Consider the following 19,286-nt stretch of genomic DNA (forward strand, 5'->3'; position numbering starts at 1 on the left):
GAAAAAATAAAGAATGCTTTCTTGACCATTGTAGTTGCTTCTAGCTTGTTATGGTAAATTTATTTTTTCAACATTTCTAAACAGTAATAGTAGACAGGTAAGGAAAAGACAGTGCCTGCTCTAAAGTCCAAGGTAGCCACACTGCAGCCTTAGAGACTATGGGGCGGTCTGGCTAATTCTCAGCCAGTGCCCAGCTACGTGGCTGGCATTGCAGACGGTCTCTGCCCAGCCCTTCGAGCCAATCCTGCACATCTGGGCCATCCGCTCAGCTGGATTTGACCCCAAAGGGAAATGAAAACTGCACTTATCCTCTGGCTCCCTGGCGGCAGCTATTGCTTAGCTGCTATTTAGGATTATCTACAGACCCCTGAGACAGATCTAGGGAAGTGGGGTGAAATAGCTTATTTGAAAGTTTTATATGTATTTTTTTCTTCATAGAAATCAAAATGCTGTTTGGTCATTAAGTGTGCTTTCTCTGCTCCCTGTCCCACCCAGGACTGCCTCCTCCTTACTCCACACCCACCCAGCTGTGGATCCTACTGAAAGCACTTCCCTTCTCATTTTGCCTTAATCTGGGGCTCAGGCAAATAGGATATGACCAAACCTCACTTGGGCAGCAATGCTGGAGACTGATGTACATTTTTAAGCCAAATGGGTTGAGACTAAGTAGCATGATGAGAGTGGCTGCTTTGGATTAACCCGCTAGTGCTGCCTCTCCCCTAAGCATACACATCTCGTTTCTGTGGTCTGCACTTGGCAGCTGTTGTTAAAACCTTAGTTCTCCCCAGTGAGGCCTGGTCTGTTTGCTGCTTTGCTGAGATGGTCGCTTTACAGAGAGGAGTCAGGTTATTCTCAACCTGATTTGTTTCTTTGTACTCTACTCTCAAGATAAGGTCAGAATAGATTAATCCTTAGCCAAGTGATAAACACCTTAAAAGAAAATTCTAGACTGAAAACACAGAAATATGAGAATTAAGGTTCTAATTTTTAAGGGGAGACCTCATGGGCTGATCAGTGTAATAGTGCTACAAGCCAAGCTTGCTGTTGGGACAGTGACTTCCCTGTCACACCTCAGATGACCCAGGACATGAGCATGTGAAGTCCTACATCCTCCTCCAGCTGGAGCTAAGGCACAAGTAGGGGCTGGGCTGTTTCACGCTCCACAGGTTCATATCCTGGAATCTTTGCCTCCAAATTTGGGCTGGAAAAAGAGTCACCATCTCCAAAAGATGCTAGAAACCACGGAACCAAGTCTTACTGATTAATTTCCCAAATGTATCCACACTTCCATGGCCCCTGCCTCCACCAACGCCTCCTGGGATTACACCAGGATACAGTCGATAATTAAGAACAAAATCCAAAAGCTGAGGGCTAAATGATTTCTTTGGATTTACATTCATTTGTGAAATACAGATACTGATTTAGTGAATCAGTGTATGAGAAGAGACCCCCTTAAATGACATCACTTTTATAAACACTAATTATTTTTCTCAAGTCTGGGTTTCCTATAAGTCACATCAGTCACAGTTAACTTCCACTTCTACCATCTGAAGGCTTGTCCACTTCCAGCCTGAACCAGGAGAAATGTAGAGAACCCACCACAATTTGTCTAATACTTGATAGTGTTTTATTTCCAACTCTGATCCCTGCCCTGTAATTAGAAAGTCCTGCCAGTTTGCTCCTGACAGTTCTTGCTATGGGAAAGCTGGCATCATGTTCTTTGAAACATACCGCCTTTCATCTAGAGTTAAAAACAAGATATAAGATGGAAAAAAAGAAGCGAAGCCACTGCTGTGCATAGACCCAACCCACCAGGGCCCAACCAGCAGCAGCTGTTATTGAGGATAAGACTGCTTAAAAGACCCACGCAGGGCAAGAGGGAACAAAGGCAATTCTTCCCACAGTGAGAAGAAGGCAGGTGACGTCACAGCTTCCAGCTGCCTCATCATCCATGCTTCACCCCAGGAGTCATTCTTGCTGTCACGCTAGCTGAGGCTTATGGGCCTCTCTTTGCAGCTCTTCATACTCTTCCCCAGGTTTCAGCTGGGGGCCAGGGATCATCACCGTCTGAAACAGCAGGAAGCTGAGTTATCTACTGTCCAAGTCCACGGTTTACCCAAGAGATCCATCCCTGCCTCCAGGCCCATCCCCAAAGGATTCCTCTTCCTGGGGCTGCATCACCCTCCCTCTCCACTAGGAGGTGCCCAACAGGAGTGGCTGAGGATGCCATATCTTAAACCAGGTGACTCTAGGGTTAAAGAATCCGTCTGCCAATACAGAAGACGTAAGATGCGGGGGGTTCAATTCCTGGGTGGGGAAAATGCCCTGGAGGAGGACATGGCAACCCACTCCAGTATTCTTCCAAGGACAATCCCATGGACAGAGGATCCTGGTGGGCTACAGTACATGGGGTTGCAAAGAGCTGGACATAAGACTCAAGCAACTTAGCACACCTTAAACCATGCAAGCTGCTTTACCTTAAGGATGGGCTGCTTAGGGGGTGCCCATGGGGGAATGATCTTGCCATGCATTCTCCAGCTGCCATAGGGATTTGCCAGGTGCTTTTCAAAGACAACATACTCCAGGACATCCCTGGGCACATCTTCCTGTCCATACATCAACCGGCCAAACCGGTCATAGATGGCCAGAGTCTGCAAAGATGAAAGCACATCAAATTGGTTAGTCCTCAGAGTTGTTTAATTCTGAATCCAGACTAACCGATCAACCACTGACACTTTACTCTTAGAGGGTTTCTGACTGAGGGGGGAGAGCGGTCAGGGTGGAGGGAGTGGAAGGATCCCAGAAAGCAGAGGAAATAATATCCCCACACCTATGTTCGCAGCTAACATACAGCGGTGGGAAGGGTACAGTGACAAGGCAAGAAAGACCATGGTGAGCCTTTCCTTAAAACTCACAGTCCTGGGTAGCTATACCCAGGACTCAGAGGTAGGTGCTCAACCTGAGAGTGAAGAAAAGCTGGGAGGAAAGCAGACTGGTGCCTCTACCTGCCGGGTGTGCATGCGGACGGTGACCTGGCCATACGCGTTGCTCTGGGTCACCAGACTCGAACAGCGAACCTGCACCACCTGGGGTGGCTCTAAAGATTCTACGAAGCTCCAGCGGACAGTCTTATATTTGATGTCCCAGACCATGTCCTGAGGGCAGAGAAGAGTTCAACTGGATTCCTGCCTGCACACCCCCGCCCCCTTAGGGAAGTGGGTGCTTATTTCCATGCTTCCTCTTCTTGCAATGCCACAGTCAACATGCAACGTTTCCCATCAAATGTGCTCTGGTGCTTATTTTCTGCCTCACTTTTCTAAATTTTGCTTAAGCTACTGCTCAAGCTCACCTTACAACAACTTGCTTTTCGTTTCTAAATCATGACTCAAGAGCCAATTACCACCTGGAGGACCCGTCTCCAAATCAATGAAGAACTCATTCCAAACTGCCAGCTTACCTAATATGTTATCCCTCCCACACACTTTCATAATCTGCTCATTATTGCATGCATTTCTGTTGGCCACATGTTTGTTTTTTTTCTTCTTACCTTTCGGCAGTTTTTATAGGAATTTGATAGACTTTTATAAAGGTTAATAACCTGCTTAGACTAGGATAGCTATACTTGTGCCTGGGGGGATGAGGCAGAACTGAGAGCAACTGAAATTCTTATTCTTGAACTTCTAACTAAACCACAAAGTCCTCATTGGCAGGAGTCTCCCAGAGTGCCTAGCACCCTTGTTACCACACAGTGTAAGCCTCATGCACACCGATTAAGTCCTCTATTGTAGCACAGGCACAGGCAGGGCTGGCCTAATGTGACCATCCCCTCACCTCAGGGTCTGTAGTCTCAGCACTGCTTGCTCAGGGACCTCCTCTATCTGCAGCTGCAAGGCCTTTACCAGACTCCATAGTAAGTCATTACCATGCAGCCAGACATAATGAACTTCAGCCTTTTGCCTTAAACTTCCTGTACTCTCAAAACTGATCCTTAAGAAAACTGAGGTGCTATCTAGAATCTGTCTACTCAGGCATCCCACAATTCTAAGGAAGATGAGAACCTACCGGAAAACAGTTTTCGGTTACCAAGGTATGAAGTCGGTCATGGTCTGAGCTAAAAAGGAAAGAAATTTGTATCACTGACTACTGCTTTTATGATACTCAATATGAAAGTTGAAAATGGCCCTGAAAATAGAAAACCATTCCCTTCATTTTTACAAATCTTTTCTGCACACCTACTATAAACCTGGTAATATACTAAGTCCTAGAGACACAAAGATGAAGAATAACATGATTTCTCAGAAAACCATGAGCTCTAAAAGCAGTGCAAAGTTATGTTTGAATCTCAGGAGCAGAAAGAAATTTCTCTGAAATTACTATACATCCTTGAGATGTGTAAAAGACCTTTACTGGGACATGGGGACTGATTTCTGTTCTAAGCTGGAACAAGATTCAACACAAACAATAATCAAAAACTCAACTTATCTCCTCTTACCAAGGATACATCATCACTACCAACTGCTTAGCCTTATTTCTTTTACTTTCAACCTTGAACCTAGCCAAGAGATAACCAGTATGGTTGAGTCCCTTCACTGTTAATCTGAAACTACAACACTGTTAAACAACTGGAAAGAAAGTAAAGTCACTCAGTCATGTCTGACTCTTTGCGACCCGATGGACTGTAGCCTACCAGGCTCCTCTGTCCATGGGATTTTCCAGGCAAGAGTACTGGAGTGGGTTGCCATTTCCTTCTCCAGTGGATCTTCCTGACCCAGGGATCGAACCCGGGTCTCCTGCATTGTAGGCAGACACTTTTAGTGTCTGAGCCACCAGGGTAGTCAACGGCTTCCATTAAATGGCTGTACCCCAACACAAAATAAAAAGCTTAAGGTTTGGAAAAAATAAAAGATAACCACTTGTCATTTCTGGTCCTTTCCACACAAACTATCCCTCCATCCCATCTTTGGGGCTGCCAGAGTGACAAAGTTATGCTGATTCTATTCGGTAAGAAAATGAGACAACAAACCCAAGCTCCTGTACATGTAAGATTTTAGGAGGGTTCCTCACTGAAGCAGGCTTCAAGTAAACCGAAGACCACAGATTAGTTTCTTTCAGATACACATTCATGACTTTCTCCTGCAATTTTTTCGTTGTTGTTGCTTTTTTTTGTTTTTTATCTTCTGCAATTTAACACTTCCTGAGTGGTTTAAGTCTTGCTCTTTGAAAAACTGTGTCTCTAATGCCAGGGTGGGTGATAGATTAGTTCTATTTGTTTCACTTCCACTTCTGTTCCAAATAAAAAAGACTCTGAGTCATTTCCCCTCACTGTAGCTCTAGACTAGACTAGACCAAGTTGTGGCGATAGGTGCCACAACCACCACGCCTGGCACCTCTCAATGAATTCTTCCTCATCACTATCTTGACCTAGAAATCTTCAGTAGAAATAAACTCCCCCTTTTATGAGCTGACTCAATATTCTCTAAGAGAACTTATCCTATAAGTTTGCAATAAAACTTACCCTTCCACTGTAAACATCCAGAAAGGTTGGAGAGAATATAATAAACCAGACACACACACATTTTTAAATCTCTAGCCTAGTACACAAGAAAGGAAGCTAAATCCATAGGTGCCAGAGAGGAAGAGGGAATTAAAAGTAGAATGGAAAGAACATAACCTGATACCACAACCAGGTAAGAGATGATTTAGGGATCCAAAAATAGGATCTGATGACTAGAGCTTGACTTCTAAAACCCAGGACGTTGGAAGGACAGGGAGTTGGAATTGAAATCCCTGTATAAAGCTATGACCCTCAAAAAAGTCTGGCACCTGCAGGAAAAGGAAACTAGAAAAATAGTCCACCAACCTAGAGACAAAGCTCCCCTCTGTCTAGAGCTCTGAGCAGGGGGAAAAATCTAAAAAACAAACAACAAAAAAAACCCCACGAAAACAGAAAAATTAAAGCACTAAGTACACATTATACTCAAATGTGGACACAAAATTTACAGTTATCTCTATGATGCAAGAATTCCTAAACTAAGAAATTAACATAAAAACTAATACCTTGCCAACGCTATCCCTAGAGGATCTGGCAGAAACACACAGAGAAAACCTTTCTAGGAGCATATTCATAACTTAGGTTGTCTGGAATTCCCTCAGAAGAAACACACTCCATCATCAACACTACAAAACAGACCTGGAATCAATCTAGCAAAATCAACAGACACAGACATCAGACAAAATGACAGACCAGGAAGCATTAGGGGTGGGTCCCTTCATTGAAATAATTGATAAATAAGAAAAACAAAATCTCAGAACTCTGGATACTTATAACCACCAGGGGAGTGCCTGATGAAGGGAGGAGCCAATGAGCTTGGATTTAAGAATGTACAAACCACCTACCCTCCTCTTTCCCTCAGGCCTGCCATGACTGTGGGACAGTGGTCTGTGTTCTGGAGTGGATGGCAGGTACTTGGGCAGGCAGCAAGGACCTTCCCCTCCAAAATTTGAGTTTGCACATTCTGGTCAATCTGGTGGACAGCAGAGAGACCCACACAAACCATGCCATGGTTTCAGCCCTGCTGGCTGCAGCAGCTTTTCCCATCAACAGATATAAAGGGATAAAGGGGAAAGAACACCTATTTTGTTTTTATTCAGTCAGACAATTTAGGAAATCTTTGTCAGGTCACTGGCTGACTGCAGAGATAATGGAACGGAAACTTCAATGACTACTACCCACAACAAAGAATACACACTTAGCAGTATTAGTTTGGAAAAGTCACAGATGAATGGCAGTGGCACTAATCAACAAAGTCAGCAATTCCTGAGGAGCAGAGCAATCTGATTTTCAGAGTTACCACATAATAATACTCAGAATGTCCCATTCTCAACAAAAAATTACAAAGTATAACAAGAAACATGAAAGTATGGCCCACTTACAGGAAAAAATTTTTGACAGAAGCCATCCCTGAGAAAGCCCAGACATTAGAATTATTAGCCAAAGACATTAAATCAATTGTCCTACATGTTCATTGAGATAAAGGCAACCAGGGAAAAAGAACTAAAGGAAATTTGAAAACAATCTACAAAATAAGTATATCAGTAAAGAGATAAAAATTATGAAAATGAACCAAACAAATTCTAGAACTGCAAAATACAGTGAAAGAAATTAAAAATTCACTACTGGTGTTAGGGACTTCCCTGGCAGTGCAGTGGTTAGGATTTCACCTTCCAGTGCAGGGGGTGCAGGTTCAATTCCTGGTCGTGGAGCTAAGATCCCACATATCTCCTGACCAAAAAGCCAACACATTAAAAAAAAAAAAAGCAGGGACTTCCCTGGTGGTCCAGTGGTTAAGAATTCGCCTTCTGTTGCAAGGGGCACAAGTTCAATCCCTGGTCAGGGAGCTAAGATTCCACATACCTTGTGGCCAAAAAAACAAAAGCAATATTGTAATAAATTCAATAAAGACTTTTAAAAATGGTCTAGATAAAAAAAAAGAAAAAATCTTAAAAAAAAAAAAAAAGCAATATTGTAACAAATTCAATAAAGACTTTAAAAAATTCACTACAGGGGTTGAACAGCAGATCTGACCAGGCAGAAACAATGGATCAGTTACCCGGAGGATAAAACTACTGAGTGTCCAATCTAAGGAGCAAGTGAAAGTTGCTCAGTTGTGTCCGACTCTTTGCGACCCCATGGACTATACAGTCCATGGAATTCTCTAGGCCAGAATACTGGAGTGGGTAGTCTTTCCTTTCTCCAGGGGAATCTTCCCAATCCAGGAATCAAACCCAGGTCTCCCGCATTGCAGGTGGATTCTTTACCAGCCACATAACTTGAGGATAAAACTATTGAAAGTATCCAATCTAAGGAGCAAAAAGAAGGAAAAAATGAAGAAAAATGAGTAGAGCCTGAGGTACCTATAGGACAGTGTCAAGTGCATCAACACCCATATCATAGGAGTCCAAGAAGGAGAAGAGAGGAGGCAAAAAAAAAAAAAAAAACATTTGAAGAAATAATGGCTGAAGGAACTTCCCTAAGGGTCCAAGGGTTAAGAGTCTGTGCTTCCACTTCAGGGGGCACAGGTTCAATCCCTGGTCAGGGAAGTTCCCACATAATGTATAGTGTAGCCAAAAAAAGAAAGAATAGAAAGAATGGCTGAAAACATTCCAAATCTGGTAAAAGAAATGAATGTTCATATCCAAGAAACTCCACAAACTCCAAGCAGAGAGAACTCAAAGAAATCCACACTGAGACATGGTACAAGTGTCAAAACCAAAAGACAAAGAGAGAATCTTAAAAGCAACAAAAGAGAAGTTATTTGTCACATACAAGGGACCTTAAAAAGGTTACAGTTGATTTCTTATGAGAAACTATGGAGGCCAAAAGGTAGTGGGATGATATATTTAAAGGCCTAAAAGAAAATCTGTCAACTAAGAATTCTATAGACAGTAAGGATGACGGAAGGGCTTCCTTGGTGGCTCAGTGGTTAAGATTCTGCACTTCCACTTCAGGGGACATGGGTTAAATCCCTGGTCTGGGAAGTTCCACATGCCATGAGGTATCGCAAGGGGAAAAAAAAAAAAGAATGAAAGAGAATTGTAGATATTTTCAGATAAACAAAAATTGAGAGGGTTTATTATCAGGAGATCTGTCCTATTAGACATACTAAAGGAGTTTTCAGACCTAAATGAAAGGACACTAGACAGTAACTTAAAGCAATAAGAAGAAATAATTAGCACTGGTACAGGTTACTATACAGGTAAACATAAAAGCCAGTATTCTTGTACTTCTGATCTGTAATTCCTCGGTTTTTTCCTATTTGATTCAAAAGGCACATGCATAAAACATCAGTTACAAATCTATGTTATGGGCACGTAATGTATAAACATATAATCAGTGGCTGTAACAATGCAAAGGGGAAGGGACAGAGATACATAGGAGCAGAATGCTTGTACACTGTTGAAACTTTGATATTATCCAAACTAAACTGTTAAGATACTAATTCTGATCCCCAAAGTAACCATTAAGAAAATAAGTTTTTAAAAATCTACAGCAAAGGAAAGAAGGGAATCAGAAAGGTATGCCACTGGGACTTCCCTGGTGGTCCAGTGGTTAAGAATCCGCCTGCCAATTCAGGGAACACTGGTTCAATCCTTGGTTCCAGAAGATCCCACACACCTGGGACCAATGAACCTCGTGCGCCACGACGACTGAGCCCGTGCTCTACAGCCCTCAAGCCCCAGCTATTGAAGCCGGTGTGCCTAGAGCCCTTGCTCTGCAACAGAAGACGCCACTGCAATGAGAGGCTCATGTACCACAATAAAGAATAGCCCTGGCTTGGCGCAACCAGAGAAAGTCTGAGCACAGCAACAGAAGATCCAGCACAGCCAAAAATAAACAAATAAATACCTAAGTAATATTAATAAAAAAATGAAGTTGGATGCTTACTTTACAGCATACACAAAATTAACTCAAAAGGGATCAAAGACCAAAATGTGAGAACCAAATCTAAAACTCTTAGAAGAAAACATAGGGGAAAAATTTCATGACACTGGATTTGGCAATGATTTGTAGATTTGACACTAAAAACTCAGACAACAAAAGAAAAAACATGTAACTTGGACTTAATCAAAATTAAAACGTTCTTATATCAAAGTACACTACCAAGAAAGTCAAAACCCATGAAATGGGAGAAAATATTTACAAAGCATATATCTGATATGGGATTACTATCCAGAACACATAAAGAGCTCCTGCAACCCAATAACAAAATAGCAACCCAACTGTGGCCACTGCTGAGTTTTCCAAATTGCTGACTTGAACAGCATCATCTTTTAAGATTTTAAATAGCTCAGCTGGAATTCCATCACCTCCACTAGCTTTGTTTGAAGTAATGCTTCCTAAGACCCACTTGACTTCACATTCCAGGATATCTGGCTCTAGCTCAGTGATAACTATCATGGTTATCTCGATCACTAACTTTTTTTAATATAGTTCTTCTGTCTATTCTTGCCACCTCCTCTTAATCTTTACTGCTTGTTAGGTCCGTATGATTTCTATTCTTTATTGTGCCCATACTTGCATGAAATGTTCCCTTGATATCTCCAATTTTCTTGAAGAGATCGCTAGTCTTTCCCATTCTGTTGTTTTCCTCTATTTTTTTGCATTGTTCGTTTAAAAAGGCCTTCTTATCTCTCCTAGCTATTCTCTTTAACTCTGTATTCAATTGGGTATACCTTTCCCTTTCTCGCTTGCCTTTCACTCCTCTTCTTTCCTCAGCTATTTGTAAAGCCTCCTCAGACAACCATTTTGCCTTCTTGGAATTTCTTTTTCTTGGGGATGGTCTTCATCACCGCTCCCTGTACAATGTTTCAAATCTCCGTCCATAGTTCTTCAGGCACTGTGTCTACCAGATCTAATCCTTTGAATCTATTTGTCACCTCCACTGTATAATTCATAAGGGATCAATTTAGGTCATACCTGAGTGACCTAGTGGTTTTCCCTACTTTCTTCAATTTAAGCCTGAATTTTGCAACATGGAGCTCAGTATCTGAGCCACAGTCAGCTCCAGATCTTGTTTTTGCTGACTGTATTGAGCCTCTCCACCTTCAGCTACAAAGAATATAGTCAATCTGCTTTCAGTTTTGCAAAGCTAGTGGAGGTGATGGAATTCCACCTGAGCTATTTCAAATCCTAAAAGATGATGCTGTTCAAGCGCTGCACTCAATATGTCAGCAATTTGGAAAACTCAGCAGTGGCCATGATGGGAAAAGATCAGTTTCCATTCCAATCCCAAAGAAGGGCAATGCCAAAGAATGTTCAAGCTATCAAACAATTGTGCTCATTTCACATGCTAGTAAGGTTATGCTCAAAGTCTTCAAGCTGGCCTTCAGCAATATGTGAACTGAGAACTTACAGATGTACAAGCTGGGTTTAGAAAAAGCAGAGGAAACAGAGATCAAATTGCTAGCATTTGCTGGATTATAGAGAGAGCAAGGGAATTCCAGAAAAACATCTACTTCTCCTTCATTGACTAAGTTAAAACCTTTGACTGTGTGGATCCCAACAAACTGGAAAATTCTTAGAGGTGAGAATAGCAGACCACCTTACCTGTCTCCTGAGAAACCTGTATGCAGGTCAAGAAAAAACAGACTGGACACGAAATAACTGACTGGTTCAAAACTAGAAAAAGAATACAATAAGGCTGTATAGTGTCACTTGCTTATTTACATACTTCTATGCAGAGTACATCATGCGAAATGCTGGGCTGGATGAATCACAAGCAGGAATCAAGACTGCTGGGAGAAATATCAACAACCTCAGAAATGCAAATGATACCACTCTAATGGCTGAAAGTGAAGAGGAACTAAAGAGCCTCTTGATGAGGATGAAAGAGGAGAGTCAAAAAGCTGATTTAAAACTCAACATCCAAAAAACTAAGATCATGGCATCCAGTCCCATTGCTTCATGGCAAACAGAAGGGGAAAAAGTGGAAGCAGTGACAGATTTTACTTTCTTGGGCTCCAAAATCACTGCAGACAGTGACTGTAGCCATGAAATTAAAAGATGTTTGCTCTCTGGAAGAAAAGCTATGACAAATGTAGACAGCACATTATAAAGCAGAGACATCACTTTTCTGACAAAGGTAGAGTCAAAGCTATGGTTTCTCCAGTAGTCAGACATGGATGTGAGAGTTGGACCATAAAGAAGGGTGAGTGCTGAAGAACTGATGCTTTCAAATTGTAATGCTGGAAAAGACTCTTGAGAGTCCCCTAGACTGCAAGGACATTAAACCTGTCAATTCTACAGAAAATCAACCTTGAGTAATCAGAGACTGAAAGGCCTGATCAATCAGACATTGGAAGGTCTGATGCTGAAGCTCCAATATGTTGGCCACCTGATGAGAAGAGCCAACTCACTGGAAAAGACCCTGATACTGGGGAAGGTTGAAGGCAAAAGGAGAAGAGGACAACAGAGGATGAGATGGTTAGATAGCATTATTGACTCAATGGACATGAATCTGACCAAACTCCAAGAGACAGTATAACACAGGGAAGCCTGGCAGGCTAGAGTCCATGGGGTTGCAAAGGGTTGGACATGACTTAGTGACTAAAAGACAAACACACAGAAAGGATCAGGATGAGTTAGGGATGAGGGAGGGTGAAAACAGCTGCTATTAAGCAGAGTCCTAACACTTGCCAGTGGAGCTAAGCCAGACCAAATGGTGAAAATTCCCAGACGCAGTGAAAGAAGTCAAAGATAGCTCCAGGCTCCAATTATTTCCCAAAGAGGAAGCTCTCTCACTCTAGAATTCTTACCTGAAGGAAAAAAAAAAGAAAAAAACCTAGAATAATAGCTGCTGAGAACCTAATGGGTATAAGACAGGTAGTTCACGTACTTGTTTAGACACAGGTGAGCTTCAATGAAGATATCCTGGGCTTTTTCAGGGAAGTCTTTTACTTTAAAACTAGGATCACTTTCTTTTATCCTCCGGATCCTGTAAAATTAAGCATGAGAATCATTTTAATAACTTAACAGCTTACTTTACCTCCATTAATGTCTGTCCATTTATTCAGTAATTGTTTTTTGAATGTGCCAAGTCCTATAAATAGAGCTTTCTAACTTACACTTAAATTAATTATTCTAAAGAAAAACCAAAGCTTCTCATAGTGAATTTCTGGAATTTTGACATCAAAGAAAATATCCTACAAGCACTAAGGAAGAAAAAACAGGTTTCATACAGAAGCTCAAGAGTCAGAGAGACATTGGGCTTCTAACCAGCAACATCAGAAGTTAAAATATTAGAAAGATAATGGAGGAGTATTTTTGATGAGAAAAAAATGACTCCCAGTCCAGAATTCTGTATCTGGGCAAATTATTTATTTTTTTGGCCACACTGCACAGCATGACAGGTTCTTAGTTCCCCAACCAGGGACTAAACTTGTGCCCCCTGCAGGGGAAGCGTGAAGTCTTAACAACTGGACCATCAGGGAAGCCCTATGGGCAAATTATAAATGAAGTGGGAGACTAAAAGAAAGACTTTTTCTTAGCCTTGCAACATTTCATTTATTTACCTTCCACTCTTTCTCAGGAAGCTGTGAGGGAATGTGTACCACCAAGATAACTGAATGTACATGAAGGAGAAAGACATAAAATCCAGGAAACAGGGAATATATATAAGAGCAAGGAAAATGGATTAGCAGGATGATGATAAAAGTAGACCCCACAATGTACAGTAAGCCTGAAGAGTGACCAATCCAGACCGAAAAAGGTAAGAAGGCTCCAGAAGGGCTTTCTTTTTTATGATGAGATTGATAAAATAATGTTTTCTACACAATGAGAGAAAATTAACACAACCAGGGATTCTATAAGGAAATGAGAAAAAAAAAGACACTTAACGCCAGGAATTTAAAAAAAAACTATTATGCAGGAAAAGAAATGTAATAATAATGTACTGCATGACTCAGCTGTCAACAGCGTTTTCATAGTTATAATAATGTAAACAGTAAAATAATCTAATCAGTACTACCAGAAATGTATTAAGAGGATGAGGGACACCATAACCCAGAGGAATTTATCCCAGGAATGGCTTAACACTACAAAATCAATTAATGTAATATACCATATCAATACAATAAAGGACAAATGTCACATTATCGTGTCAATGATCAGAGAAAAAAAGCATTTGACAAAATCAACTCCTTTACACTCTTTTCACCTCAAAGCCTTGTTTTGTTTCCCTGGAATGCTATTCCTCACCAAATTTCTCTACTCAGCTAACTCCAAGCAACCCTTTAGATCCCAGCTTTAAATGTCATTTTCTTAGAGAAGCCTACTCTGAACTCCCAGAAGGGAAAGTTATCTTTCCCCGTCCTGTGTTTCCATGGCACTCATACTTCCCCGTATCTGTAATTATGTGTGTACAATCAGTAACTGGTCTCCTCCCCTAGACAATAAGTGTTGTGTTCGTCAACATCATGAACTCTTCTACCAAAGAGTTCACAAGCTAGGAGAGAAATACATGAGAGGAAATCATCACAATACAGAGTTATCAGAGATAGTAAAACTAAGTATACAGTTATAATTATAACAAAGGCAACTCCAAAAAAAGTCAGGGAAGGCTAGAAGCAGACACAGAAATTAAAGCAGACCTAGAGATTATCATACGTTACAAGGTAAGTCAGAAAGAGAAAAACAAACAACATACAATGTCACTTATATGTGGAGTCTAAAATACAACACAGGGATGTCCAGTGGTTAAGACCCTGAGTTTCCACTGCAGCAAGTGCAGGTTTAATCCCTCTGGTCGGTATACTAAGATCCCATATGCTGAGTGGTGCAGCCAAAAAAAAAAGGCAGAAAGAAACATATCTATGAAACACAAACATAATCAAAGCTGTGGTTCTTCCTGTAGTCATGTACGGATGTAAGAGGTGGACCATAAAGAATGTTGAGCACTGAAGAAATGATGCTTTTGATTGTGGACAAGACTCTTGAGAATCCCCTGGACAGCAAGGAAATCAAACCAGTCAATCCAAAAGGAAATCAACCCTGAAAATTCACTGGAAGAACTGATGCTGAAATTGAAACTCCAATACTTTGGCCACCTGATGCGAAGAGCTGACTCACTGGAAAAGATCCTGCTGCTCAAAAAGACTGAGGGCAGGAAAAGGGGGAGATAGAGGATGAGACGGTTGGATGGCATCTCTGACCCAATGGACATGAGCAAACTCTAGGAGATAGATAGTGAAAGAGAGGGAAGCCTGGTGTGCTGCAGTTCATGGGGACACAAAGAATTGGATACAACTTAGCAGCTGAACAACAACAAAGAAACAAAGAGAACAGATTTGTGGTTGCCAAGAGGGAGGGGAGAGGAGAGGGAAGAACTGGGGGTATGATTATTAAAAAAAAGCAGGGCTTTCCTGGTGGTCCAGTGGTTAAGAATCTGCCTTGTAATGCAAGGGACACCAGTTCAATTCCCAATCAGGGAAGACCCAACATGTTGAGGGCAACTAGGCCCCTTTGCCACAGCTATGGTGCTATGCAGCCCAGCAGCCGTAACTATTGAGCCCACATACAGCAACTACTGAAGCCCACATGTAGTGTGGGGTGTAGAGTCTAGTGTAGGGCCGTGTTCCACAACAAGAGAAGTCACTGCAGCCAAAAATAAATAAGTATTTAAAAAAAACAAAAACCAGCAGACACAATGCTTGAGGAAAAAAGACATTTTTCAGACAGAGGAAAGGATTAGCAAAGAGATGCAGCACAGCAATTGTCAAGGAACTAGCAACTAGTTTGGAAATGTTAACGCTTAGGATGAGAAAAATGAAATAAGACAATGGTGGAGAGAAAGGTAAGAGCCAAATTATTTTTTAAAAAGCCCTGAATACCACTGAAGAAATCTATATTTTATTCTTCAGATAATAAGGAGCCACAAGGAGTCTGACGCAGATGTGTTGATGTGATAAGATCTGTATTTAGAGGAATGCTGTAGCCACATGAAGAATTGACACTAACTCAATACACTTGTGCATAGAAATCTATACATGACCTTAAAGAGCCTATAATTTAGATACAGTCAGAGTCAGAGTGACAGACACTGAAAATCTCTTTAAGAAGACAGTTTTGGCTTCTGCTCTTTAACTAAAGCGCAGTTAGCTCCCTAGAACAGGTCTATCTTCTAAAGTCTTATGGTTTTTCTTACTCTCTTAAAATTTCAGGTATTTCTCTTATAAATATGCTCTCTCTTATTACTACTTTAAATTGTTAAATGTGATCAAAAAAGCGTCCTACAAACTTCAGCGTCAACTTCCTAAATGATGTGAGAAAAATGACAAATCAAGGCTGAGATGCTAAGATTCAGAATGCCCATACTATTATACATTAAGTCTATTACAGGGAAAGAATATACTGTCAAGTTATCAAAAGAGTTATACACAACTAATCCAAGACGGCCTCTCTGGATTAAGTAGCAACAAGAAATTTTTATTCTAATATTAACTCCCAGCTGTCTCAGATACCTACGACAATTGTGATGCCACATTCTTCTTCAATCGCTCAGTCCTCTGTGCTAGTCCTTCCTTAGAAAGAGATGACACTCGGGCATCACCCTCAGGAGGAACATAGGCATCAAAGATACCAGCTGTAAAGAGAGAAGGAGAAAACTAAGAAAGCATTACAAGATTGAGAAAATGCCATCTTGAGGTCATAAAAAATTGGAAGGGCTCCTAGATACAAAATAGTGTATATCAACAGACTTTTCAATGCAGAGGAAATCATGCAGGATTAGAAAGAGTAAGATAATCTTAGTCTTCAAAACAGTCTTAGCTTCTTCTTGTACAAAACAGAGAAATTTTACCCTGGTCTTCTAGGAATATTGTGAAAACAAAATCAAAGATGACTTCATGAAATATAATGTATACAAATTATTGAATCTGAACTGATTTGGGGGTTAATTAAATGCTATCATTCACAGTCCAAATCATTCCACTTTTCAAGAAGACCTTTGACAGAAGGGGACTGGGTTAGGGCTTTACCTGTACAGGCCAGATGTATGGGACGTTCCAAACTTTCTTGAGGAATGACCAGTCCTGCTTTCCGGGCATATTCTACGAACTCTTTTTCTGTTTTGTATTTGGGTTGATAAGTAGGGGGTGTGAAACGTTTTTTAGTTCTTGCTGGAACTACTGATGTGGACCGAGTCATCAGGATTGGCTGGAGGATAGCAGAAAAAGGTTAGGTAACCTAGGAAAAAATCTTATACAAACTGTAAGAAAAAAAAAAAACTGTAAGCAAAGATAGGGCAAATCCAAAGAAAGACTTAGGAACAATTATAAAGCGACACATCATGGCGAAATGCTTCTATCTTAACAATTATAGCTGTCTCTTACTAAAAACCAGTAAGCAACTTTTACTAATACTAATAGCACTCAACCTTTACTAAAGGCTTTCTTTTAGTACTTTTCATACTACAGGGCTATGCCAACTCAAGGATGCAGAGTTGATGAAAGCAAGGTTGATCAGACTGACGAAAGAACGCTCGGTCTGATGGGGAACTTAAACACCAACCCAGTACTCTCTTTTCTTCTGCTCTACCTAAACTCAGAAATCTCTACATTTACTCAGATTACATTGTGCTCATTCTATTGGGAGCCTCAACGTAAACTTTATTTTGTCGTTCTAGCTCCCAATTAACCAATAAGCTCTTTAAAGGTCAGATCCCTTTTCTCGCTGAGCATGAGGTTTGTTCAGGCAGGAATGATTCTCCCTCCTTTACTGCTACTGATCAATTTAGGACAGTTATAAAAAATTACCGGGAGGCGAGACCACTTTCCAAACCTTTACTACTTTCCCACTTAACATCCGTACGCCAGTGAGACCCAGGGCAAACCGGAGAAACTTAATCCCCGAGAACTTGTCCGCCCTGATTGCCCTACCAGGGCTCTCCCCACTCAGCCACATAGCTATACAATAGCTGTGTCTCGCCTACCTCAACTGCTCCCTACCTACGTATGATCTGTATCGCCCCAGTTCACCAAGGACAACCGTAAAGTGAGTATTTCCCTCTACTCTGTCCTCCTCCAGCCCCCAGACTTCCAGCCACCCCATCCCTACCCACCTGCCGAGACCACCGTCCTACAGCCCTGGATAAGCAAGACAAACTCTGCGGCATGGGGGCTGCCATTTTGCTCACGCAAAGGCAGCTGGGAAGGAAACAGTGGAGAGCCGGCGGCTGGAAAGAAGGCGCATAGGGCGGAGCTAGCTCGGGCGTGGAATTTTCCAGGGCACGCGCCCTCCGCCAAGTGTGAGAGGCGCGAACGCGCACGTACGCGTTCGGGAGGGAGCGAGGGTGGAGTTGAGCTGCGCATGCACAGTAAGATGGCGTTGGGGGTAGGGTGGAAGCACGGTTGTCACGCGCCAGGCGGAGAGCGTGGAGCCACAACCGCGCCTGCGCACCAGGTTTTCTGGCGGCCAGGAGCTACTGCTTTCCAGGCGGTGTGGGACAGAGCTGCACCTTTTTTCCATTCCGTAGAGAACGAAGAGATGTTTCCCTTTTGAGACAAGTGTTTTCTTCAGTGCCTACTTGGATCTTAGGAAGGACAAAAATGTCTAGCTTCTATTTCTATATCCCATATGGTTAGTAACCTTAGCCGGAGCTCTGATTTTCCCAGTCTATACTGTGAGAAGAATATTCTGTCGAATTAAGGAAATTAATGACAACTCTGTTTATTGAAGCAAAAGACGCATGGACTAACAAAAGCATTTGTCTGCCATTTGGGGACAGAGGCACAGGTTTTATTAACAAAAAAAAATGGCTTATACTTAGAAATCGTTTACCAGATGCCAGGCAATTTCCCGAGTATTATATATATTTTAACACAATCCTCATCACAAACAAGAGTAATATTCTTGTATATAATAAAAAGATGCGCCGCCTCGAAATTAAGTATGTAATTTATTTAAGGTCACACGGCTGATAATTGGCAGAACTGCGATTTGAATTCAAGCAGTCTAACTCCAGAACCCATGGACCGACTACTGTCCTGTATTTCTTAACATTAAGTGGTTAAAGGATTCATGTTGATGGGATCATCCTGGAAAATCCAGTACTGTAACCATAGGTGAATGATAAGCACTTTTCATACTTACCCTTAGGTTTTTATCTCATTCTGCCAATTAATGTTTATTGAACACTTACCTATGGTATTTTGCAATGAGTTGGGATCTATGAGCTGTACAGGCTAGAATTGCTACAAAGGTCCAAGTAAAATGCTAAGGACTGTCAAAGGAAAGGGAGATTACTTTTGGATTTGGAGATCTGATGTCTTAAATCTTGACTTTTTGAGTATACTGTGTAGACACACACACACACACACACACACACACACACACACACACACACACACACACACACACACACACACACACACACTTTTTGGCTTCACCGCAGCTTGTGGGATTTTAGTTCCCCAACCAGGGATTGAGCTCGTGCTGTCTGTGGTAGAAGCACAGTCTTAACCACTGGACCACCAGGAAAGTACCTATATAGTCTTCAAGGCTAAGAATTTTCTCACAAGTCTTAGCCATAGCCTTGAACCTATAGCATGACACATTAATAGTGACATGAAATTAGGTGTTATATGTATATGCTAAAGAATATATTAAGCATTTAAGTGAGAGAGATATATATAGTTATTTCTTAATGAAGTCCTATCTACTCTATGCTCTCCAAAGTAGAACATGAATTGTTTTTTTTTAACTGGTTTTCCTGAAAAATGAGGAAACCACA

General features: G+C 41.5%; 1 protein-coding gene across 2 annotated transcripts; it reads right to left on the reverse strand.

The window, feature by feature from the left end:
• Positions 1–1,368: 1,368 nt before the first annotated feature.
• On the reverse strand, positions 1,369–17,756 carry MRPL45 (mitochondrial ribosomal protein L45). Of its 2 annotated transcripts, none has more exons than XM_065910410.1 (8): positions 17,616–17,756; positions 16,534–16,711; positions 16,022–16,139; positions 12,396–12,494; positions 4,063–4,111; positions 3,006–3,155; positions 2,478–2,651; positions 1,369–2,067 (listed from the first exon to the last, which is right to left on the reverse strand). In XM_065910410.1, exons 1-8 carry the CDS (start codon positions 17,679–17,681, stop codon positions 1,981–1,983), a joined length of 921 nt encoding a protein of 306 aa, XP_065766482.1. In that variant the 5' UTR covers positions 17,682–17,756; the 3' UTR covers positions 1,369–1,980. The 2 variants fall into 2 exon arrangements, with proteins under 2 accessions (XP_065766482.1, XP_065766483.1); XM_065910411.1 differs by having other exon boundaries at positions 16,534–16,763; positions 17,616–17,680.
• Positions 17,757–19,286: the final 1,530 nt, after the last annotated feature.

Source organism: Muntiacus reevesi, chromosome 18 (genome assembly GCF_963930625.1).
Source record: "Muntiacus reevesi chromosome 18, mMunRee1.1, whole genome shotgun sequence".
In the NCBI taxonomy this organism is placed as follows: Eukaryota; Metazoa; Chordata; class Mammalia; order Artiodactyla; family Cervidae; genus Muntiacus; species Muntiacus reevesi.